Consider the following 24,691-nt stretch of genomic DNA (forward strand, 5'->3'; position numbering starts at 1 on the left):
GCAAGGCACTGTAAGTAAAGCCTGAGGGGTATGTGGGAGTATGTGATGCTCATACTACATCCTCAGAGAGATGACAAATCACTGTGAGAAACAATATCAGTTCAGTTCAAATGTCATTTTATTCAGCAGCATTTTGCAGGTCTTAACAGTGATAGTAATAAATATTTATTTAGTAAAACTGACAATGTATGTATTGTGTGTATCAGGCCATCCGCGGCGTGCTGTGGGAGGACGTGTATCCTCAAATCAAACTGTGGGAGTTCTTCCAGGTCAAAGTGAGCAGTGCTGTGGAGCGGTTCAGAATCCATCTTCAGAGTGGTATGTAGATCAGTATGGTATTGTTTAGTATTACTGCAAAACAGTGCACACTTTCTAATGGTTGCAGAAAGGCGTTGGCATGTCAGCAGAGCAACAGCAGCTTCAGTGTCCTCATCAGAGCTCTCTTAGCCGGAGCACATCCTGTGCACGTACTGCTGAAGTGTTATGATGTTAAAATTACTTGTATGAAAATGAAAAAAGTCCACTTGAAGAGTAGAAATGAGCTCAGCTCTAAATCCCTGAACTGATTCTCTCAGACACACATGACAGATGACTGAAAATGGTGACTCCTCACGTAGACGGACCTCTACAGTTAGGAACTTTTGTTTGAATGAAATGCCACACCTCTGGCAATATCCCAACTCAAAACTCTACAATATTAATTCAGATTCTTCTATATTTATCTGTTGATGGGAAATATCCAGGGTGCTGCTCTGACCTGACAGACAGTTGTGTGTTGTTGCCATTTTACTAAAGGAATTCAGCATATAGATAAACTCCACATCAGTACTTGCTGTTAAAGTTCAGTGTGTTCAGTAAGTTATTATCATGGCCAAGCTGCTGGAGTGCTGATACATTGACTTAAAACACACTTTGTTTAAATATTCTCTGCATGTATTTGTGTTCAGGCACCAAGCCAGACCACAGCAAGACTGGTGGGAAGAAGGGCCTAAAGATCATCCAGGACCCAAAGTACCGTCGTCATGGTAACACAGTGGACATGGACTCTGCCCTGGAGACATTTGTACCTCACAGGTCGGACTCTCAACCACAAGCTGTTGTTGTTATTGTTGTTTGAGTGCTTTCATTAATTCATGTGTGCTGATTTGAAAACCAGTGGAGTCTCCTTTACTTAACTGCGGATGAATGTTGATAAAACGAGAATGTTATACACAATGTTTTTGTCAAAAATGACCACTAAATGTAAACTAGTCATAAATTATAACATAGAAAACACATCATTGTGGTAAATGTATCTTCTTGATACTTCTGGACACATCTTCAGTGATGTTCCTGGAGTCGTTGGATGTTTAGGATCTTTCAACATTGCAAACCCTCCTCTGAGTGACCCAGCTCAGGCCTCTTCACAAGGATATAGAGCAGAAAGCCAGTGGGGAAAAGTAGGAAGCTAGGGGGCCCAGAGAAAGACTGTAAAAGCCCCTCCCAAGTTGGGCTGATCAGGTCCAAACTTTGGTGGAACTCCTCTCTCCCTCAATACCCAGCAATCTAAAGGCTCTGGTTAGAGATGGGGCTGCCATGCTGGACCCAACCTCCACTGGCAAGACGTGCTCACAGTCACAGTGTACCAGTGTCATTTCTTCTGACACAAGTGTGAACAGGTTCAGCAGCACAGCCACTTTCAGTAATCCTGAACTGAAATATTTTCAGTGTACATTTATGTGCAGTATGTAAACATACATGTATGAAGAACTCTGTTGAATGCTTCTTGTTCTCTCTCCTTCATAGCTCCTCCCCACAGCACATTGAGGAGTGCTGTGACTGGCTTAAACAGAAGCTGAATCAGCTGAATGAAGAGCAGCACCACATCATAAAGCAACATCAGGAGCAGGTGAGCTGCTGTGTAACTTAGCACCAGACAGGACTGTTGATAATTGCACCTATGTAAATAATTAGAATGTAGCACAACATCAAAATACGACTGAGCACTATAGGAGGGTCAGACAGCAGCTGGAGTCAAACCTGACACCTGCTGGCTGTTAGCGCAGTCAGGGAGGATCTGAGATGTCGAAATGTGTGTACCAAAGGAAACTTGTACATTTAGGGCCATCGCTTTTCATCATGTTGTTCTTCTCGCTCCCTCCAGGCTGCCAACTGCCTTGTGGGAAATATAGTGTACGAGCGTCTGGCCGACCATGGCCCCAAGCTGGGAACTGTTAGCAGTAAGAACCCTCTGGTTACCAGGTAATGCATTTAAAGGTGATTTTGGAGAGGAATGAAAAAGAATGAGCTGGAGGGCCTGGAAGGAAGAAAGGAAGGGCTCAAGACATTGAGCATAAGGTTCCTCAAATGTACTATTTACTGTGAGATGCCTCTGAGAAGTTACGTTAGGTGTGTGCAAAGGTGAAATGTTGGATTGATGGCGGTGGATGAAGAAAAGCTGATGCAATAGAAATGGAGAAATGGAGGGAGCAATAATATTATCAGTAAATTTTGTTATTTATTTTGTACATCTAGAAATTTCAGCTCGACTGAAGCACTAAAAAAAGTCTATAAAAAATAAAAGCTTCATCAACTGTTGAGAGTAATTCATGAACATGTATTCTGAGTTTTTAATAAACACCAGCTTGTGTTAATAGAAACAAAAGGGCAGAATATTTTTGGATCATAATTTTACATTTTTGTATTTTTTTTTTTCCTCCAGAATTTTATTAGTGTTAATGCAGACTCTTTCCGAGCAGTACCTACAGTACATTATTCTCGATCATCTGTAACAATCGCTGAGCTGCAGCCCACACAATGAAAAGTTCTGAACGTTCAATCCAAATCTTGGATTCATGCAGCCAGCATGTTTGTACTGTTTTTGTGGTGTTTTTTGCAGGGAATTAGACACTCTTGCATTTATGGATTGGCAACACTCAAGATGATAGTACGAATTTGCTGAATCTCAGTGGTTTCATCTGTCTGTCCCAGGTATTTCACCTTCCCATATCAGGACATGACTTTGCAGCAGGAGCTGCAGCTGCTGGACCAGCCAGACAAGACCTGTCACTTTCTGGCTCACAATGGTTGGGTGATGGCAGATGATCCACTTCGCAACTTTGCTGAGCCAGGTGAGAATGGGAGCCTGACATAATTCTTAAACCTGTAACATGAACCAATTGATACATAAGTTCATGTACAGCTGAATTTGTGTTTCTAACCTGACATTAAGGACCTGAGACTCTCAGGCACTAAGAGCTAAATTCAGGTTATATGTTGAACTATCTGCACTTGAAGGTATCATTTTGTTGTCCCAGTACTGACGTGCATCTTTGCTCTGCGCAGGCTCTAATGTGTATCTGCGTCGAGAGCTCGTCTGCTGGGGGGACAGTGTTAAGCTGCGATATGGCAGTGGCCCTGCGGACTGTCCATACCTGTGGGCCCACATGCAGAAATACACTGAAATCACAGCCAAATACTTCCATGGAGTCAGACTGGACAACTGCCACTCAACACCATTACATGTAGCTGAGGTATGGTCAAATATTATATTCTCATACGGTTAAGTAGATGTGAGCTGGGTCTCAATTCAGGGGCTGCATCCTTCGGGGGACCCACTCTACACAGCCTAGCAACGGTTGATCAAAAAAGTTTAAAAAAGATATTTATTTTTTAACATGTGTATCTTTAGCTGTTATGTTGACTACTTATATTTAAAAAAATCAATGAATTCTTCTGACGTTTTTGCCTCGCTTGTTGAGGCCAATAACTCTTTAAAAAAACAGTCACTGAAGCGCATGGGATAAATAAGGCAGCGATTAGCAAGAATACACAAAAACTACTCAAATGATTTCCATGAAATTTAGTGGAGGCATGGGGCATCACACAAGGAAGAACCCATTTGATTTTGGCTTGTTTCCAGATCAGGGGGCAGATCCAGGACAAACATTTTCACTTTGAAATTAATATTTAGAAAAGCCATATTTATGGGACTGATATATATGAGTGTGTGCAATGTTGTGCAGATTCAAATCAAATTCTGGATCTATTGAATTTAAATGGGGTTTAATGCTCTGCTGAGGGCCATTCTAGTTGTTGATTTCCATTACAATGAGGACCTCCTTAAAAATATGATGCAGCATCTCAAAAGGGGCTTATTATCAAATTTAATTTTGAGATCACAAATAGGTGAGTAAATTACTGGGGATCAGATGAAGACGCTGAATCAAAAGTGCTAAAGAGTGATGAACAGGGTCTACAGAACTAAGTGGCTGAAGAATCAATGGGTTGCATTATTGTAGGCCTGTTGTATATCATGCAGGTATTTCTCTTTGTCTAGGTGCAATATGCAGGCACACCTGCCTAGTGCTCAGGATTGTTATTGGCTACTGTAAACCATTAAAAATACCACAATGCCACATTTGTTTAAAGTAGAGTCCAGTCTGAGGATGAGCTTAGTGATATTTACAAAGTCTAGTAACAAAACAAAACTGATTATTACATGGTGAAATTCTTATGACATACCTACAGGAAACAGTAAGCATAAGCCGCAGTCTTACCCAATGCCACAGACTGACATGTTCATGCCAAGGGTGAATTCAAACGTAGAGAGCACACAGCTGCTGTAGTGTCCATATCCTGTGTATTTATTGTACTTTTACCATTGGAATAGTGGCATTTTGTAGCTTGAGTTGGGATAGAAACAGTCTGAGAAGAAATAGTAAAAATATGGGAGGTGAAACAGTTTTTTGTAACTTGATGCATACTGTATGTCAGCGTCACCCTTTTGACAGCAGACTCTTCTTCTCTCCCTGTCTGTACTGCCCATGTATTGTCTTGTCCAGGCCATGCTAGATGCAGCCAGAGTGGTCAGACCCAATCTGTATGTGATAGCTGAACTGTTTACAGGAAGCGAGCTCATTGACAATGTGTTTGTAAACCGGCTGGGAATTAGCAGCCTTGTACGAGGTACAAAAAACTCCTGCATGAACTAACTTGAAGCTTTTGTCTCTTTCTTCTCTTTTCACTACATTCATCCCCTCTCTATTCCTCTATCTCTTCACTCTCACTCCGGTCTTGGTCTCTATGACTGCACGGTGTGTTTACTTTGAGCCCTGTCACCACTAACTGGCTGTATCCCCCTCACATTCACTCTCCTCCTCTTTCTCCCTCTTTCCAATCTATTTTTTACTTGCCTCCTCTCCCTCCCTTCCCCTTCCCACCCTCCCAACACTCACCCCTTTGTTTGTTGTTGTGTGTTGCCTTGCTGTGGTTGACCAGTACATGCTGGACGTGGCCAGAACCGTGTGTCCTAACCTGTATGTGGTGGCTGAACTGTTCACCGGCAGTGAGGAGCTGGATAATGTCTTCGTTACCAGGCTAGGGATCACATCACTGATACGAGGTACTGTATGTGTTCAAAGTTCACACACATTATATCCACTGTACAAACATATACAGTGTATTTAGAAGACAATGCCATGGTAGGTGTTTATGTTGCTTGAGCAGTACATATACACGGGACAAGTCCAAATTACTGTTTAAAACTCTACTGGAGCCATTAACAGCATTCTCCCCCAAAACAGTGTTGTGTTGAGCCTGCCTTCCTCCTTGATATGCAGACACAACATCCATAAATGTAGAAATATATAAATAAATGAATGAATGAATGTGGAAATACAAATAAATAAATACACATAGAAATGCATTCTGCGTCGGCTCTCACATGCAAAACACCTTCATCAGTTGCATGGAATGTGGCCAGAATTACACTAACTCGGTCAGTGCTGCAGCAGTGTGGTCAGTGTTGTGTTAACTGCAGTCCTTCCTGTCTCATCATCTCTGTTCTTACCCATCCATCCTGTCCACAGAGGCCATGTCCGCTGGCGACAGCCACGAGGAGGGACGACTCGTCTATCGCTACGGAGGTGAGCCAGTAGGAGCCTTTGTTCAGCCCAGTCTCCGCCCACTCATGCCCTGTATCGCCCATGCCATGTTCCTCGATGTAACCCATGACAACGAGTGTCCCATACAGGTGGGTGTCTGTCAGGATTATTATTGTGACATAATTATTTTCCCTAAGTGTAATTTTTTTTTTTTTTTTTTTTATAAATTCTCATAATCCACAAAATTCCAGGAATAGAAGAAGACTACTATGAAATGTCGTAGTGGTCTTCTTTCTGTTTTGTCTTTTGCTAAAATCTTGGATAAAGAACCATTTCTGAGGTCACTGTGTTCAGATGTAACAGATTAAACTGCAGGTATATAACTGCTGTGTTTGACTTTGTTTGACAGCTGCGCTCAGCGTTGGACTCTCTGCCCAGTTCTGCTATGGTCTCAATGGCCTGCTGTGCTACTGGCTCCACCAGAGGATATGATGAATTAGTACCACATCAGGTTACTCTAACACACACACACACACACTCACACACACAGAAGTTATATTGTTCACATTATATCTTCTTTCTGTCCCATATTTATTCCGGTGGTGCAGTGATAAGCACTGGCATCGCACAGCAAGTATGTTCTGGGTTCAACCTCCCGGGTCTTTCTGTATTTGCATGTTCCCCCAGCCTCCTGTGTGGATTTTCTCCAGGTGCTCCAGCTTCCTCCCATAGTCCAAATACATGCAGGTTATGTTATGAGGCTCTAAATTGCCCATAGTGAATGTGAATGGTTGATTGTGTCTATGTGTCCGGCCTGTGATAGACGACCTGTGCAGGTCCACTGTCAGAATAATGGTTTGGATCATCAAGGATCACCATCATCTAGGAGGTCTGTGCAAAGATTGGGAACACGTTTGTGTTTCTGTGGTTTTCCACTCACTGAAGATTTGAAAAAAGATGCTTCGTAAAACAAACAAATCTCTAATTCATATTGTGTTAATTTGGCTTATCAGCATATTGAAATGTGTATGAGTATGTGACAGTAAATAGTTTTTCTCAATCAATCATTTAGTCTAAATGGTGTAAAAAATAGTTTGAAGCAAAGTCAAGTTCCGAAGATGGAGGAGGCTCAATCCTCTTAGTACTCTGAAAATGATGAGATGTGATTGAAAGCTCCAGAAAAAGCCATTAAGACATTTACATGATTTTATGTTACTATCTGTTTTCACACTAAACTTTACATGTTTAGTCAAAAACCTAAGCATTTTTTCGATATAAAAACACAGTACAACAAATCATCATATTGGAGAAGGTGAAACCAAAAATGTTTGACTGCTAATAATCGGAATTGATGTAACACACGTCTGCCCTTGTGTTTACTCTTCTACAGGAACTAATGAAGAAAAACAAAAAAATGTACAAATAATCCGTGTGTGTGTGTGTGTGTGTGTGTGTGTGTGTGTGTGTGTGTGTGTGTGTGTGTGTGTGTGTGTGTGTGTGTGTGTGTGTGTGTGTGTGTGTGTGTGTGTGTGTGTGTGTGTAGATCTCTGTGGTGAAGGAGGAGCGGTTTTACCCCAAGTGGAACCCCTCGGCCTCCCCCACCTCCACTGGTGAGGTTGGATTTCAGAGCGGTATCATAGCTGGGAAAGTGGCTCTCAACAAGCTGCACCTGGAGCTGGCTGCACAGGGATTCTTACAGGTGAAGAGCTCCAGTGTGCTGTATGAACACAAAGCAAAGCAAACATCAGCTCACACTTTAAATGTCATTTCACCTTCTCTTCAAGGTTTTGACTCTAAAACAGAAGGCAGCATGGCCATTAAGTTGATATCTCTGATGCAACATGCTAATTGTGTTTCTTTGCTACATTTCCCAGAGATCACTAATCAGAAATCATGTTGTCCAAGTGTAATCTCTACCCATCTTCCCCATCAGGTGTACGTAGACCAGGTTGATGCAGACGTTGTTGCAGTCACTCGTCACTGTCCCAGCACGCACCAGTCTGTGGTGTCAGTGTGCAGGACAGCCTTCTGGAACCCCAAAACCCACCAGTACGACGCCAACGTCCCGCCCATGTTCATACCTGGTATGACCACAACATCAGCACATTTATATTTTCTTCTTTTTCTTCTTTCTCCTTATATACAGTATCAACCACTCAACTTGTAAGATATAACCAGGTCAAGTGTTCCAGGTTTCCCAACACTGACCATGTTTCTCTTCTCCTCTCTGTCTTCCTCTCTGTAGGGAAGATAGAGGAAGTGGTGCTGGAGGCGAGGACAGTGGAAAGGCATGCTGGGAGCTATAAGATGGATGACTCCTACATCAATGGCATGCCAGAGTATACTGTGGAAATAAAAGAACATATACCGGTAAATATCTTCATGGTTATTTTTGGGATTGATGTAATATTCAAATGAATGAATGAAGTCATATCAATTAACTCATTCTAATATGTGTTTAGTTAGAGGAGAGTGAAGTGGTGAAGCAAGCTGAGGTGACATCAAAAGGTCGATCAGAGTTTGTGCAGGAAATCACCTTTCAGAAGTTGACACCTGGCAGTGTCATTGCCTTCAGGTAAAACACACACACACACACACACACACACTATAAATTATAGCATCTTTCATCCCTGGTTTATTATTTAAAGTAAATGTCTGTCTCATTGAACATTCCCTCCCTCTCATTCTAACAGGATCAGTTTGGACCCCACCGCCCAGAAGATGGTCGGGTTGCTGAGATTTTATCTGTCCCAGTTCAGCCCAAAGTACAGGAAAGGCAGCGTAGCAGATGTAAACCCACCAGAGGGATTGCAGAAATCTTTGGCACAGTGAGTACACATGTAGCTTCAAGTGTTAAGTGTAAAATAAAAAAATAGTGAGAAGGAATTGAGCTAATCAGACCTCTGTAGTCTGCCGCCCATCTCTACTGGAGGCTAGTGGCTCATGGAACGGAGAATTGGGTCCGGACTGTACCCAGAGTTTGCCTTTCGCACATGCATGGCGCAGCGAGAGGTTCTCTGCACAGACGCGTTCACGACAGCAACAAATCCTCCACATTATTCAGGTGAGAGGAGGAGCAGCCGGGTGCAGCAAGCAGAGGCAGACTTTATATTAGGAGGCCAGGCTGAGAAAGTCCGCAGATAATCTGGAGCCCCTCACTCGGACATTTGTATTCACACATGCACCTCCTTCGGAGAAAATACGGAGAGTTGCAGAGCTCAGTGCATGTCTGAAAGCAGCTCAAGACAAGTTAGGAAAACAAAAAATAAAAACAGGTGTCTTGTGGATACTGGAAAATCTCTGAAGGCAGAAAATACAGTGTGATATAAGTAGAAAGCAGCACCTAACGTGGTAAAGCTGTAGGTGTGAACTTTTTATCTTAACGTCTTGTGTGTTTCACAGGCTGATGTCCAAGGTGACGTTAGCAGACCTGAATTTCCTGCTGTTTCGCTGTGACTCTGAAGAACAAGAAGATGGTGGAGGCTGTTACAACATCCCAGGATGGGAGACCCTCAAATATGGTGGACTACAAGGTAGATATTGGATAATATATGAAGCTGCACTCACACAAACCATTTACAAACAGCATCCACAGCAGCTCAGTATTCAGCCATCTGCAAAAACTATCACTACAAATGAGCCTCTGATGATTGAAGCCCTTGTTCACTACACATCACACACCAACGCACACTATGCACACACTTACTACACATTCACACTACACTATACACAAGAGGCACCTTATTTAGCCTTGTCGAATCTTGCTTTATGTCAGACACTGGTATTTCTTCCTGTGTGTCAGGACAGGAGTGTAAATGCAGATGTTGTCTCTCTGCAGGTCTGATATCAGTGTTCGCCGATATCCGTCCCAACAACGACCTGGGCCATCCTCTGTGTGCTAACCTCAGACAAGGAGACTGGCTGATTGAGTTTGTCTGTAATAGAGTGATGAAGAGAGAGGGACCATTGGCACAAGTGAGCGTTTTACAGGCTTAAAGGGCCATTTCACCCAAATGACAATTTACAGATCATTTTAGTTTTTCACTTTTGATGCAATCACCTCTGAGATTTCTGTCTCCAGCCCAATACAATGGAGGTCAATGAGATTTTCTTTGTGCTCAGCAGTAACATGCTTGTCTTGAAACAATGCTGTGGTTATTCTGCAGGTGGGTCAGTGGTTGGGAGCCATGTTTCATTTCCTGAAACACATCCCACGCTACCTCATTCCCTGTTACTTTGACGCCATCCTGGTATCAACCTATACCACAGCCCTGGATGCAACTTACAAACTGATGTCGAGGTAGGATAGATGATGACAGTTGTGTCATAGACATTTTAAAGGACTGATGTGTTATAATCCAGTGACATTTTGAATAAGTGCATATTCTCGCTGCAAAATGTTTCCCTTCGTGTCCAAATAGTTTTGTCCAGAATGGCTCCAGCTTTGTTCGACACCTGGCGCTGGGATCGGTTCAGATGTGTGGAGTTGGACACCTAGCCGCCCTCCCTCCTCTTTCTTTGAAACTAGAGGATGTTCCCTATCGCATCAGTCCAATCACAGGCCAGAAGGAACAGTGCTGTGTCTCACTGGCCGCAGGTAGCCAAGCACCACACACTTATAATCTCATTTCCAGCTTTTTTCTCAATTGAGCCTCTGACTAACATTCTACTATGTTTTTGTTTGAAAAATGCATCGACTCTGCTACAGATAAGCCAGGCGTCCACACTACTCAAGAGTTTTACAGCCGCTAAAACAGAGAAGTTTGGAAACACTGCTGGCCCCGTTTTAGTTTGAAACCTCTGGGGCTGTGTCTGAGATGGGCAGAAATGGAGATGTTTTGCACTCGCAACCGCTTGCTGATGGGGCCTTGTCGGTCACAATGTAACCGTTGCTGATTTGTCAGGGTCCTATCACATGACCCTCCTCAGGAACAAAACAATCAGCAATAGCCTCAGCCACCAGTGTAGAAGACCAAATGAATAATCAATTACAAGCATGGCTGACTCCGCTGTGTTTGCTAACAGTGGTTGAGCAGTTCAATTCTGTATTTTACAATGATACAACTGCCTATATTTGAATGAGACAAGCTTTTATTTGAGCAATCTGTGACAATTCTGCAACTAACAACCAAATGCTTCCTGTGTACACCGGCACACGCATGTTCAGTGTACGTGTGTGGTTACATTATATGCGTTTTCTGGCACGTAGATAAGGACAGGGATTATTACTGATTCATAGACAAAAAAGCTTGTGTGGGTAGAGATCATTTTAGTTTGAAAACGGCGTTCTCAAAATTAAAAGTAGTCGTATGGATGCAGCCTTAGTCTTATAGATGTGGAGGTTGTTAAAGCAAACTAAGTTACTATTAACTAAAACTAAGTAAAAGAACGTAATCGATTTGGAAATGGAAACTTCTCAGTTGTACTTGTTCGAGCTAGATTTTGATCCAGAATATGAAAGAACATCTGCAGCAACAAATAATACAGCAGGACATCTGCATTTGCCCATCATCGGCTCACTGTGACACATCATGGTGGATCATCATCTTCACAACCACAGTCTTGTAAATGTTTTCTTCTCTGTGTATGAACCTGTTAATTGTTTTATGTTTGCTGACTAAAATAGAGTCAACGCTTTGAGGAAAACACAAGAAAATACAAATGCTATACAAAAATGATTTGTACAGTAAACTTGCACTGGTAGTTATTAGTATACTGCAGGACATGAAATGACTTAAATACGACTGTTCTGGGAGAAGAGCTGTGATTAGAGCAGACAACAACAACACTAGTAGAAAAAAATCATTGGAAACTTCAGCATTCAGATCGTTGTGACATATTTTAACATAAATTGTTTCATTGATTGTTTGAATTTTCCTCAGGTCTTCCTCATTTCTCCTCTGGGATCTTTCGCTGCTGGGGCAGAGACACTTTCATCGCTCTCAGAGGCCTGATGCTGCTCACTGGGAGACACACTGAGGCTCGGTGTGTGTCTGCATGAACTCAACTCTTATTGATAACACACTTGGGATTGATCAGTGATTGTGGGGTTTTGTCACATGGAAATTGTTTTATTCTGCTCTTATCTTAAAGGCGTGTGATCTGAATATTAGCGCTAAAAATGTTTTCCAGTGAGATGATCAAAAACTGTGCAAAAAAACTAAAATGAACCATTTGGTCTCATCGTCTCAATAGTGACATCATTCTGGCCTTTGCGGGGACGTTGCGTCACGGTTTGATTCCCAACCTGCTGGGTGAGGGCCGCTGTGCCAGATACAACTGTCGTGATGCTGTGTGGTGGTGGCTGCAGTGTATCCAGGTAGGCACACAAATGCATACACACTGGCACACAAACACACACACACAATGTAAAAAAAAAATTGTCAATGTCAGAATACCTTGTTGTTAGTGTGAAATAATTACATGATGTACCAAAAGCAAAGTACACTTCAGTCAAACCCTTCCTCAAAAACCCCACGACTTCCTGGATCCAGTCCTCCCTCCTCACTTGTCAGCAGCCTTGGTATCTGAGGAAGCATATTAAGACCTAGTTAGGCCACTAAAACCTGTGTGTATTAGCATAAATGCAAAACAAGCATGAGCTACAAAGCACGAGACAACAGGGTGTAAGTCAAAGCCATTTTCCTCCACAACTCTTCAGATACAGGACAAATGTTCATGTCAGTGTCTATCAAGGCTGAACGCTTGACTACAGGGAAGGATATCAATTCATAGAACCTTAAACTGTGTAGAAATCCCTGTGGCAGATCCAACAGTCAGTCAGTCCAGGTGCATTAAAGGTTATGGTCATCACTAACATTTATATCATTTGATTTTGTTGTGGTTTTACTCATGTTAAAGTGGTGGAATTCCTTAGTTCAAGAGCCCATATTACAAAATTAAGTTTTTACCGTTAATAAAGGAAAACTGTATTTTCAGTATGTTAATTAATTTGATCACTATGACATCATCGGGAAGTATGTCTTTGTACTTGGTGTAATATCATGTTCTAGAACTGCATGTTAATGATGCTGCACTTTGTTCAGGACTACGCTACCCACGTTCCCCAGGGACATGAAATCCTCAGTTGCCCAGTGACACGCATGTACCCTACTGATGACTGTGAGCCCCGCAAACCTGGAGAGGTGGTATGTACACACACACACACACACACACACACACACACACACACACACACACACACACACACACACACACACACAAACACATTGTGTGGCTTTTTGATGCTACCACACACTATCTTCACACACACAGACACAATTAGTGTGTTTACGTGTGAGTGTGTTTGTGTGTGTAGGAGCAGCCTCTGTATGATGTCATCCAGGAGGCTCTGCAGCGCCACCTAGAGGGAATTTCTTTCAGAGAGAGAAACGCTGGATCTAAGATAGACATGCACATGAAAGATGAAGGTACGACTGTGTGTGGGTGTGGGTGTGTGCATGTTTGTGTGGCAGACACATGTTGCTTCCTACACTTTTCTTTAGGGCAGCTCCAGTAGCTCTGAGCTCTTATCGTCTTTTCCAGGCTTCAGCGTGGTTACAAAGGTGGATCCAGACACAGGCTTTGTCACTGGAGGAAACCGCTTCAACTGCGGCACATGGATGGACAAAATGGGAGAGAGTGAGCGAGCGAGGAACAAAGGCATGCCTGCTTCTCCGAGGTAATACACACCAGAGCCCGACTGACACTGGATCTTTGAAGCTCTAGCTGACACAGATTTTAGGGGGTGAAAAAGTCTATAAATGCTATACAAGGCTCCTGGCTGGACTAATAATTATTACACCATTTCCAAATAACTCCAAGCAATATCTTATGCTTTGTGCACCGAAATATTAATCAAGCTTTAAATACAAACCTCTCACTCTTTTTATAAGATACTTATCACACAAACTCAGAATTTTAAAATCTGAGTTTTATTTTGGAGTTGATTCTGAAATGATTGATACATATTATTAGATTGTTTTAAAAGTTCATAGTTCCAGCCTCCCTCATGTGAGGATTTTTGTTTCTTTCTCCGTCCAGAGATGGAGCAGCAGTGGAGATAGTTGGTCTCAGTAAGTCAACTGTTCGCTGGGTCGTGGAGCTCCATGCTAAAGGACTGTTCCCTTATGATGGAGCCAAAGTGCACAGGAATGGTACGAGATGCTTACAAACACACACACACACACACACACACACACACACACACACACACACACACACACACACACATAAACACACACAGAGACTTCAGAGACTGAACATTCAGTGTCCACTCTGTTCCAGGTACGGAGTCGTTCATCTCCTACTCCCAGTGGAACCAGCAACTCCTGCAGTCCTTTGAAGCAGGTTTCTGGGTGTCTGGGGAACCAGAGGACCCCAACGAGAAACACCCTGACCTGGTGCATAAAAAGGGCATCTACAAAGACAGCTACGGGGCCTCCAGCGCCTGGTGTGACTATCAGCTGAGACCCAACTTCCCTATCGCCATGGTGGTGGTAGGTTTTTCTAAAATACTGTCTGAAGAGAAATGAGGTTATAAACACATATTTCCTTGTACTGGTTAATTAACTATATATTTGGTCTGTTGAATGAGTTGGTCGCTGAGCTGTGATTGGCTGCTTGACATTTCCTCTGTTTGTAAAGGCTCCGGAGCTGTTCCCAGTGGAGAAAGCCTGGAAGGCTCTGGAGGTGGCTGAGCACAAACTACTGGGACCACTTGGAATGAAAACACTTGACCCTGAGTAAACTCACACGCACACAGCCACAGCTTTATCCCAGCTTTAGCATAGTAGAATGTGTAGTGAGAAAAAAAATCGAGTAATGTTATTGTTTTGTATCTGATCTCATTTGATAACCTGTTGTATATTCAGTGTCATACTCACGCTGTTTGTGTTGTCTCAGTGACATGGTGTACTGTGGAATCTATGACAATGCACTGGACAATGACAACTACAACCTTGCAAAAGGTTTCAACTACCACCAAGGCCCGGTGAGTGAGACCAGCTTCTGCTGCTGCAGAGAATGACTGTGGAGGACGTCCTCCAATGTCTCTGCACTGAGCCTTCAAAGTTCCATTTGTTAATTCTATTCAATTCAGTTCAATTTTGTTTGTATAGCGACAAATCACAGCATACATTATCATCTCAAGGCACTTTACATAGTAAGGTCGAGACCGTACAATATTCTAGAGAAACCCAACAGTTCCCACAACGAACAGCACTTGGCGACTGTGGAGAGAAAAACTCCCTTTTAACAGGAAGAAACCTCTAGAACCGGACTCGGTGTGTTTGGCCCTCTGCCTCGACTGGTTGGGGTGAGCTGAGAAAAATGGAGAAGAGAGGAGAGGTCGGCGGGAGAGAGGAGAGAGAAGAGAGAGAGGGGGACAGAGACAGAGACAAGAGAGAGACCTGTTCTCTAACTGCGTCTGTGTGGGAAACAGTTTATTTCGAAAATAGTATTTTACTTCTTTAGTGTTAAAAAGGTAGAAAGCAGCACAGAGCGGAGAATTCTTTAATTATCCCCAAATTCATATGAAATGGAGACGTAATAGTTTGCGCTTCTGCAGCACTCGATCATTTAAACACACATAGGTCCTACTGTACATTCACATACTGACACTCACAAACTAACTATCTCTCTCTCTGTGTGTGTGTGTGTGTGTGTGTGTGTGTGTGTGTGTGTGTGTGTGTGTGTGTGTGTGTGTGTGTGTGTGTGTGTGTGTGTGTGTGTGTGTGTGTGTGTGTGTGTGTGTGTGTGTGCATGCAGGAGTGGCTGTGGCCAGTAGGTTACTTCCTACGTGCTAAACTCTACTTTGCCAAGAAGTTGGGAGAAGAAACTTACTCTGAAACATTGAACCTGGTGAAGAATGTGCTGTCTCGACATTACACCCACCTGGAGAAGTACGACCATCATCAGTTCACCTCTTCCTCTTTTTGATTCTCCACTTTGTGTACTTCCTGTGAGTCATAACCCTCGACCTGTACTCTGTTTTCGCAGGTCTCCATGGAAGGGTCTGCCAGAACTAACCAATGAGAACGGACAGTACTGCTCGTTCAGCTGCGAGACCCAGGCCTGGTCTCTGGCCACTGTGCTGGAGGTCCTCTTTGACCTCTAAATGACCTCGGCATGGCCATCCTGTCACAGCAGAGGTCACTGCAACACAACTCTATAACCTCTGACATCACTTCCTGTGATCAGAGTGCTTTCCGTGCATTCATGTTCAGTGTGACAGATCCTGTGTTAAATACGACAGAATACTTTGAATCTGGTTAACCTCAACATCTTTGATGCTTGTCTGAGTTCCTGCTTTGCAACTTAACAATCAGACTGAAGCTCCAGTGAGTAGTTATCAATTGTAAACAGTTGTTAGGTAGGCAGCTCCAATGTTGTACTCGCTTAGATTCATGGTATTTTCAGTTATATTTTAAAACCTGAAGTAAACTGTTTGTTCATTTAGAAAACTCTTATTTACCAGCTTTCACAAACATGCAGCATATTCACAGGTTGTGCCAGTGTTTTAGAACAAGTAGCAGCTCCAGAGCATATATGGTGCCAGGGTTCTCAAGTGTTAATACTCACACTGCTGCTCCCTTACTAATATCAAGGCTAAAAACCGGGTGAGTTTCTTGTCACGGTGTTGACCTGGTAACAGAAACAGAATCTATTCCTTCTGTCCAAAACTGGTTGAAAACTCTGCATTTACTGATCTGACGTTCTACGGTTCATCTACTCAAAAAGGGAGAAATCCCATCACTGGCTGGTAATGAACCGCAAACTAAACTCTGAGACTGAGTGTCAGAGTGACTGTTTCTATCACCCTGACATGTGTCACACTGTAGCATCACCTCTGAACCAGAGCTCAGCTCGTATGTCTCTCACTTGACCCACTTCAGGAGGATTATTCTGTTTAGAAACATTCAGGAGTGGGACTGTTGAGTGCGATATCTGCCTTGATGAACTGAACTGATCTCAGCTCAGCCGTGATATGATAGTATTATATATGATGCATCAAAGCACTTTGACTCTACAGCCAGAAGTCTAACAAAGAGAGCATCCTGTTTATTGTAACTGGGCAGGTTCTCTGTTCTATTTATAGTGCGATGAGCCGTCACCTGTCGTCATGTTCCCTCTGTGTGAACAAGTGGCCTGAACCTTACGTCTCCATAAAGTGACTGATCACAAGCTACTTCACTAGGTTGATTCAATCTCTACTTCAAATCTCCTCTTCCACCTGATGCCTTTACGCTCATGTAATCAATATCACACACACAGACGGTCTTCCAGCTGTTCCCCATTTCACCTGTGCTGTGCTGTGCCGTGTCTTCATCAATCGACTGTGTGTTCACGTGAAAAAACTGCCCTGTGCATGAATGTTGTAGCTTGAAAATGTGTGTAACCATGCTAAATACCGACGATGTTGTCTTGTAGCTGCAGATGTAACACATGTTGAATTGTTAGTGACATAAATCATCAGCATTTCTCTCTGAGGAGTGGGTTTGTGTTGAGATGCCAGAGAATCTATGCAACACAAACCGTTACAGCTGTTGTGTAAGTGGTTTAAAGACCTGCTGAGAAACGTGACTGTGTGTAACTGCTCTGTCTCTAACCTGTGTGTTTTAAAATCTTGACTTGATCACAACACATCTGGTCTCTTTGAATTCTTTCAAAGCTTTGATGGACTTTTGATTTTCTACTATTTGTATTATTTTATTTTCTATAGATGCACATGACATCACATGTGATACTACTGTAAGCACTGTAAGAGGGAGGTTTGGATGGATATGAAAGAACAGCTGCTTCTCTGTGGGGCCTCTGCCTTCACCTTTAGTTTAACTCCTTCCTCTTCCTCTTCCACTCCAACCATATCAGGTCAACAAATGAGTGGGCGTATTTCCTTTTTTCCACTCACAAATAAACAGACGTGCACATAAATGAACATTTACACATGTTGGGCAACTACAAATCAATACAGATCAAAATAACAATTTTATGACATAAAAACAAATAAGTGTAAATATGAGTAATACAAAGTAGATATGACGTTAAATGTAAATGTGAGAAGATATTTTTTTGTGATAATATGATAAAATAAGATGAAAACTGTGTTTGTTGGTGAGTGAACACATGGTCGGACTGTGAGCAGCTCCACCTCAACCTAAATGGCAACTGTCAATCAACTCTGAGAGATGGTAAACGGATCTGGGTCCTGTGATGACCTGACCCACGAGGCTCTGCTCCTCAGTGAGTGAGTCTGCTCAGTCACATTGACATCAGGTGACTGACTCTGCCACTGGTCAGTGTCGGAAACACACACTGCTCCTGTAGACCTGTGTGTTCATGCTGTGACTGGTTCCGGTCATTAGCCTGCTCCTGTTCTCCCTCCACACTCTTCATTTTAATAGAGGAGGATTTCTGTTTCATAAGTCCACAGACCTGTGTTCCACAACTCCACCAGTTTCTCACTGTGTCTGTGCCTGACCTGCCAGTTACTGGTGTTTATCAGAGGCCTGAGTGTGGTGGTGAATCCTCCAAGGTTCTGGTCATGAAGTCTTCTCTTGAAACATGTACGCCTCCATCCTTGGGAGCATTCTTAACTTGCTGTGAAGCTGTAAAGGGCTATTTTATTTATTTTTATTTTAACTAGCTCAGTCAAAACTTGCAGTCAAAACACTACTCTTCAGAAGTCTCAAGATGCAGTATGACTACAGGCCACCAGATGGAGACAGACCCCGGGCACTTCAGACATCCATGCAACATCAACTTCTGTATAAAAACTGGAAAGATCAGCACACTTCCTCAAATCGATATCTAGCCCTTATATTATATTATACTATATTATATGATACTGCTTCTCCCAGAGAGTTTCTTTCAGTCCATATCAATATACTGAAAAAAGAAGGGGGCTATCAGTCACATGACTGGGAACATATAAGTACAACTGATAATCACAGCTTGCTTTGCATTTGAATAAAATATTTTCATTATTGACTGACATCATTATACATTATTTTATCATATAGTAACATATGGTTAAAGAATTCAAATCAAATAAGAAAAAGACAAAAACTATTTTTTAAATGTTCTGCTCATTAAAAACATAATTTGTGGTTGCTGAAAATCTCAAGAAAGGATTTTTAATTTCCACCAACAGCCACACGAATCACTTACATCATTTCAAAGCTGCATCTCAATGGGCCTGCATCCTTCAGAGGCTGAACTGAAATGAGACAGTGTGGCCTGTTCATTTGCAGCCTTTCCAGCCCTTGTTGCGTCCGTAGCTATGGTGACCCACTGCCACTGTACTGTTTCATGGAATTGAAGAAGGTTGTCACCATATTCTCTCTTTTGTAAGCATTTCATCACCAGTGCACAATGGATCCTGAGGTCGACCTGAGATCCACCTGTTGGATCCCGTGTTGCTCAGGAATAAAAGGACACATTTCTCTGCGACATTTGAAGAAGCATTTGAAAACAGACAGCTGAGTCACAGTGCTCTGACGCATCTGTCTTCAAACGCAGTAAATGCAGCCTCCAGGATGAAGCCTCCAGGATGAAGTCTCCAGGATGAAGCCTCCAGGATGAAGCCTCCAGGATGAAGCCCCTGAACTGAGACACAGCTGATCTGCACCTTCAAAACTTCTGGACATTAGAAAATGAACTGAAACTCTTCAGCTTGACAAAGAAACCTTTTATTGGTCATGATGGGCAGCCATGACATGTTTTCAGAAGACAACTACTGTTGATAAGGATTCTGTGTGTGTGTGTGTGTGTGTGTGTGTGTGTGTCAGCAGTAGGCAGATAGACTCAACAGGTTGATGAAGAGCAGAGCTGAGGAGGAGATGACCTGAGGGGAGAGAAACACACCAGCATCACAGCAGAGCTTTGACAGACCAGACACCAGTCAGTCAGTCAGTCAGTCAGTGAGTCAGTGAGTCAGTCAGTCAGTCAGTCAGTGAGTCACTGAGTCAGTCAGTCAGTCAGTCAGTCAGTCAGTGAGTCACTGAGTCAGTCAGTGAGTCAGTCAGTCAGTCAGTCAGTCAGTGAGTCACTGAGTCAGTCAGTCAGTCAGTCAGTCAGTGAGTCACTGAGTCAGTCAGTGAGTCAGTCAGTCAGTGAGTCAGTCAGTCAGTCAGTCAGTCAGTCAGTCAGAACTTACTCCAGCTGCAGAGTTTCCACTGCTGTCCAGTCTCAGAGAGCTGCTGTTGAGTTGAACCCAGAATGTTGTGTAGTCCTGAACCAGAGTGGCACTGCAGCCATGTGAACAACAACAACAGGGACATGAAACTGAGTGAGAATCTGATTATTGTCTGGATGAGGAAAGTGTATCATCAATCCTCTGTGTGTGTGTGTGTGGGTGTAACATGGTCTACCTGAAGTAGATATCGCCAGAGCCACTGTTGCGAGGAGCCTCCCAGGTTAGCTGGACCTTCTTCTTCTTGGCTGCTGACGCCTGACTAACAGTTGAGTCCTGCACACGCACACGCGCACACACACACACACACACACACACACACACACACACACACACACACACACATACACACCCACGTTTTTGTTGATATATTCAAAAGAAAATGTTGTATTTATTATAAAATGTATATTAATTTAGTCGATTATGAATTGCTGCTAATTGGTGATTTTATCACCAAGAGGACGGCCTCAGGATGTTGTCATGTTCAATCAGTCAAGAACCAGCGTGATGTCACACTCACACATACCTCCATGTTTTGACAGGCGAGTGCCCTAAACAGGCTGGTGTCAATGTTGGTGAACTTTCCTACAGGCCACAGCAGAGCTAGAAGCAGAAGAATAAAAAGCTCACTCTGCACTTGTGCAGGGACACAACCTGTATCCTTAGAAACTTTCCAAAATACATAGGGCAATAATTTTAAGGCAGAAGAAACACATATACATATCCACACATACAGTTCATAATGTTGCCTAACTGACAGGGCAAAGAAACATGTTTTGTTCATTGTCATTTCTGTACCATTTCCCTGTCTGCTCCTGGCCTGTAACAGGAAACCCTGGAACTCAGTGGAGCTGTTCTTCACCACTTCCACCGTCACTGCAAGGACAGAAGTATGGAGGTGAGAGTGGGGAGGGGTGCTTTGAAACATGAGCCAGGCCAACTGCAGACGCTGCAGGGAGAATCCCCCCATATCATACACAAGGGCCTTATGGGTAAAATGAGAGAAGTGTATGTTAGTGGAAAGAAAAGGGCGGAGACGGGAGCAAAGGGAAATTTGGAATTTGTTTGCATCTGAGGCCATTTAATACTGTAAGTGCAAGTACTCCAAAAAAAGAAGATAAACTCAGAGAAATGTGTTAATGACGTCTGACGCTGGAGGAGAAACAAGAGGGATGACTGTTGAGGACTGCAGTCAAAGTGAGTTCCTCCAAACGTGACCTCTGACCTCTCATCTATTACCGAACACCAACCCCGGGACAGAGGGCGGGGTCAAGGAGAATTAGAAGGGGAGCAGAAAGTGAAGACGGGAGAAGCAGGAGGGTGAAGGGGAGTGAAGAGAGGAGGAAAGAGTGGGGATGGACACGACACAGCAAATACATTGCATGAACTAAAATTATATAACTGAAATCCCTGTTCTCTCTCTCTCTGCCCCTGGTAGATTAACCCAATCCGACAAACCCCAAATGATCTGTTAATAATGAGTTTTATGACTTTCTGATTCCTCACATGAAATGAATGATACACACTAACATTGAAGTCACACATCTGAGAAGAAAACGATATAAGTGTGTAAATCCACCTCATCTTAGCTACGTGAAGTTTTCAATTGAGCCTTTTTTCCCTTATTTGTTAGAAATAACTAATTGAACTGAGTTATTTGAAGGTGCTATTTGTTTACTCTGCCACCGAGCGTGGTTTCCTGCTGGGAGTGAGTGCTGCTGAGGATCACTGACCAAAAGCAATAATATGCCCTCTGAGCAGCCGACTGGATGCTTACAGACCAGTGAGTGACCAGAGCTGTTTAGCATGCTGACTTATTACATATCATATATCTGAACCATATATTCCCTATTTCTGATATCCTTCCTGATACATACAGTGGAGCACCTGACATCTGACACATAAAGGAACTGATGAGTAGGAATATTGCAGCATTCAAACCTGTAATGACTCCACCAGGCGTGTAGGTGGCGCTAGATGTGGACAGAGTGAATGGAGGGTTACTGGTGGAGGGCTTGTAAGGAGGGTGTACTGGCATCATGTTGCCACAGGAAAATGCCACCGAGCCATTGGGGAAACACACACATTCTTCCACGCAGCACACACACATGAATATGAATAGACACACAGAGGCTGTAGGAGGCATCTGCAACAGACAGGAGACGACGGAGTCAGGTGTTAGTTTCACGTCATGTTGGATTCATGGCTCCAAGCTATGTCCCAGCAATCCTCCCTCCCAACATATGTGTGACTCCACTTCCACGTTGAGATACTGATGTTCATTTTAGGCCTTGGACAACAGTAAATCATCAAGGTAACAGCAGTAACATGAAGGAAAGAGCGGACAGGGACACAACTGAAAACGAGAAGCTCGCAGCGCTGCAATGGGCTTTGTTGAAAACAAATAATGTAACCACTTCTCAAGAATGTAATAACTCTTGGAAATGCACATTCAGAGGTTCATAGACATTCAGCCCCATCTGGGTTTTATTGAGCGGGCGATGGTTTTGTTCCCAGAGAGTCGATAATATCAAATGCTGCCCAGCTCCTGCTCTGGTTCTGAAAGCTCATTAAACTCGGCCTCAGTCTGCACTGGAAGTGATTAGAGGGTCACTCTGTTTTTATTCTATATTTGCATTAGTCCAGTTCCATTGTGTTGATCCTCACCAGGAGCCACACCCCTGGACTGAGAACCACTATAGACTGAACAATTTTACACCTCAAACCTGTGACCTTTAATACATTTAATAATATTAATGTGATTCTACTTTTACATGAAATAAACAGTGTCTCACTGATGAGGTTTTAATAGTTGTCACACATCAATGGAGCTCTGTGGCCCAGAGGGAAAACTGATAGATTTGAGTCTTTTCAGGAGGAAAAAAAGAAAGTTTTAACTCATGAGACAAAACAAAGTTAACTTAAGCTATGCTAAAGCTACTTCTGACCACATTCAGCTATTTTATGAAAAAATCACATAAACACTTCATCTCAGTGGGTTAAAAACTATGACTGCAAGAACATTTGACAATGTGACAAATAATTATGATTCAATAACATGGCCTTTAGTTTTTCTGTTTTTGAGTTTGAAATTTTTTTACAAAAACACACTATTTCACTTTCCCCTGTTTAAAAAGTGTCATTTTTTCCCTCTTACTGAGGATCAAGGACGGATGATGTTGCCTTGTAGAGATTGTTAAGCCCTGTGTTGAAGTTTGATTGATTGATTGACTCTATCACCACCTCTGAAAATGTGAAGAAGTTGTCTACACGTCTCACTGCATTTTTCTGTCACCTAGTAAAACATTTTAAATTCAACAATTCTTGAACGTAAAAAAATCTCTTCTAAATGCTCGAACAAACCAGGCCTCAAACTGAACTTTAAACTAAATCCAGAATTCCATCTGTTGCTTTAACAAGAGGACTGACTTCACAGCACACTGATGTGAGTCTGTGGATGGAAGGAACAAGATCCAGAAATCTGGAAAGTCTATACAGCAGCTTTAATCATCACATCTTCATTACCTGTGTCTTTTTGTCCTCTGGGTAAAATATCAGTGAAATTCAATGCAATTTTATTTTATAGCGTGAAATCATAACATATTATTTCAAGGCAAAACATCAGTGTTGTTATTTTATCATTATGTCAGTTATCAAACTGATGCTGGATTCACTTTACATTAATGCACATTGTCAGTGTCGATATCGAAATGTTGCCACACTGTCACGCTCATTGACTTATTTTAAACCATTGCTCCGCTTGGGGGGGTAACTGACTCACACACATAAGGCATACAGGGAGAGTCCATAAACTTTTCAATAATTCAATTTGTTATAAATAATAACTCCGGTTGACGTCGAGCTTCCTTGTTTTAATATTTAATATCCCACAATTCAAATTCACATAAATCAAAATATTGCTTTTGATATAATTTTTGTAATTTTGATACAGTTTTGATACTCGAACAGCACTCGTGGGACAAGCAGGCTGCCATTTCTAATCATGTGAAAATAAATGCAACATGAGTAGAAACAATGACAGTAGAGTTGTAGTTGTGTTGTTTGTATTTAGACTGATGATCCTGAATGTTAACTTTACTCCAGTTTTGTTTTAACCAACATAACTGAAGTGTGTAAATTAAACCCGGTCTCCTACATCGAGTGTCTCTCAGCTGCTCTCACTGGACATCAGCTGTGATGTGATGTGGACGTGCTCACCTTCGCTCTGGAGCTGCTGCTCTTCTCCTGCACACAGACACTAAGATTTGTAAGGAATCCTTCACAGCCACAAGGAAACAACACTTGAACTGTTTCTGAATGTGAAAATGAAATGAAATCACCTGGAGCTCCTCTTCCTGGCTGTCTGTAATCCAAAGTGGCTTTTTGTCGAGACCAGTACACACGAGTAATTGGTGTGCGCTCATGTGTGTGATTTAGTTTCACCCGGGAGTTATCCACTGGGATCCCATCTCTTGTAACCATGACAATGATAATTGTGCAAGATAAAGGGGGGGGGGGGGGGGGGGGGGGAGTGCTCTAAACAACACATTGGTCAATTATGACGCTTTCCCATACACAGCACAGGGAGCAGGTCATGTTTCTGATAATAGCTTATTTAGTGCTTATTCTTTCA

The 24,691-nt window shown here is 42.6% G+C and overlaps 2 protein-coding genes and 1 long non-coding RNA gene across 4 annotated transcripts in view; 1 reads left to right on the forward strand and 2 right to left on the reverse strand.

Moving 5' to 3' along the window:
* Positions 1–1,682, reverse strand: part of LOC117777813 — a 4,932-nt gene extending 3,250 nt beyond the window's left edge. The window contains exons 1-2 of the long non-coding RNA XR_004616672.1: positions 1,671–1,682; positions 368–372 (exon numbers count right to left, since the gene is read on the reverse strand). This is a non-coding gene — a long non-coding RNA (uncharacterized LOC117777813). The remainder of the gene's footprint in view (positions 1–367; positions 373–1,670) is intronic.
* The window catches only part of agla (amylo-alpha-1, 6-glucosidase, 4-alpha-glucanotransferase a), a 27,891-nt gene extending 10,384 nt beyond the window's left edge, over positions 1–17,507 (forward strand). Inside the window, exons 7-35 of one of the 2 annotated variants that reach the window (XM_034612770.1) lie at positions 207–318; positions 948–1,074; positions 1,786–1,888; positions 2,144–2,241; positions 2,971–3,110; positions 3,325–3,512; positions 5,260–5,383; positions 5,850–6,013; positions 6,274–6,375; positions 7,408–7,563; positions 7,798–7,948; positions 8,110–8,234; positions 8,327–8,439; positions 8,558–8,692; positions 9,267–9,397; positions 9,703–9,839; positions 10,031–10,164; positions 10,286–10,461; positions 11,747–11,849; positions 12,060–12,183; positions 12,911–13,012; positions 13,183–13,294; positions 13,410–13,545; positions 13,908–14,020; positions 14,151–14,362; positions 14,511–14,608; positions 14,769–14,856; positions 15,633–15,766; positions 15,864–17,507. In XM_034612770.1, the coding sequence (XP_034468661.1) occupies positions 207–318; positions 948–1,074; positions 1,786–1,888; positions 2,144–2,241; positions 2,971–3,110; positions 3,325–3,512; positions 5,260–5,383; positions 5,850–6,013; positions 6,274–6,375; positions 7,408–7,563; positions 7,798–7,948; positions 8,110–8,234; positions 8,327–8,439; positions 8,558–8,692; positions 9,267–9,397; positions 9,703–9,839; positions 10,031–10,164; positions 10,286–10,461; positions 11,747–11,849; positions 12,060–12,183; positions 12,911–13,012; positions 13,183–13,294; positions 13,410–13,545; positions 13,908–14,020; positions 14,151–14,362; positions 14,511–14,608; positions 14,769–14,856; positions 15,633–15,766; positions 15,864–15,981 (3,756 nt within the window). In that variant the 3' untranslated portion in view covers positions 15,982–17,507. Of the gene's footprint in view, positions 1–206; positions 319–947; positions 1,075–1,785; positions 1,889–2,143; positions 2,242–2,970; positions 3,111–3,324; positions 3,513–4,823; positions 4,948–5,259; positions 5,384–5,849; positions 6,014–6,273; positions 6,376–7,407; positions 7,564–7,797; positions 7,949–8,109; positions 8,235–8,326; positions 8,440–8,557; positions 8,693–9,266; positions 9,398–9,702; positions 9,840–10,030; positions 10,165–10,285; positions 10,462–11,746; positions 11,850–12,059; positions 12,184–12,910; positions 13,013–13,182; positions 13,295–13,409; positions 13,546–13,907; positions 14,021–14,150; positions 14,363–14,510; positions 14,609–14,768; positions 14,857–15,632; positions 15,767–15,863 lie in introns of both variants that reach the window. The other variant, XM_034612771.1, reaches the window with a different exon arrangement.
* A 1,945-nt stretch (positions 17,508–19,452) lies between these two features.
* On the reverse strand, positions 19,453–24,507 carry LOC117778237 (putative ferric-chelate reductase 1). The gene is made up of 7 exons (XM_034613659.1): positions 24,277–24,507; positions 22,000–22,204; positions 20,857–20,934; positions 20,585–20,661; positions 20,237–20,334; positions 20,023–20,113; positions 19,453–19,710 (listed from the first exon to the last, which is right to left on the reverse strand). Exons 2-7 carry the CDS (start codon positions 22,202–22,204, stop codon positions 19,651–19,653), a joined length of 609 nt encoding a protein of 202 aa, XP_034469550.1. The 5' UTR covers positions 24,277–24,507; the 3' UTR covers positions 19,453–19,650.
* Between the last annotated feature and the right edge of the window lie 184 nt (positions 24,508–24,691).

Source organism: Hippoglossus hippoglossus, chromosome 17 (genome assembly GCF_009819705.1).
Source record: "Hippoglossus hippoglossus isolate fHipHip1 chromosome 17, fHipHip1.pri, whole genome shotgun sequence".
NCBI classification, from domain to species: Eukaryota; Metazoa; Chordata; class Actinopteri; order Pleuronectiformes; family Pleuronectidae; genus Hippoglossus; species Hippoglossus hippoglossus.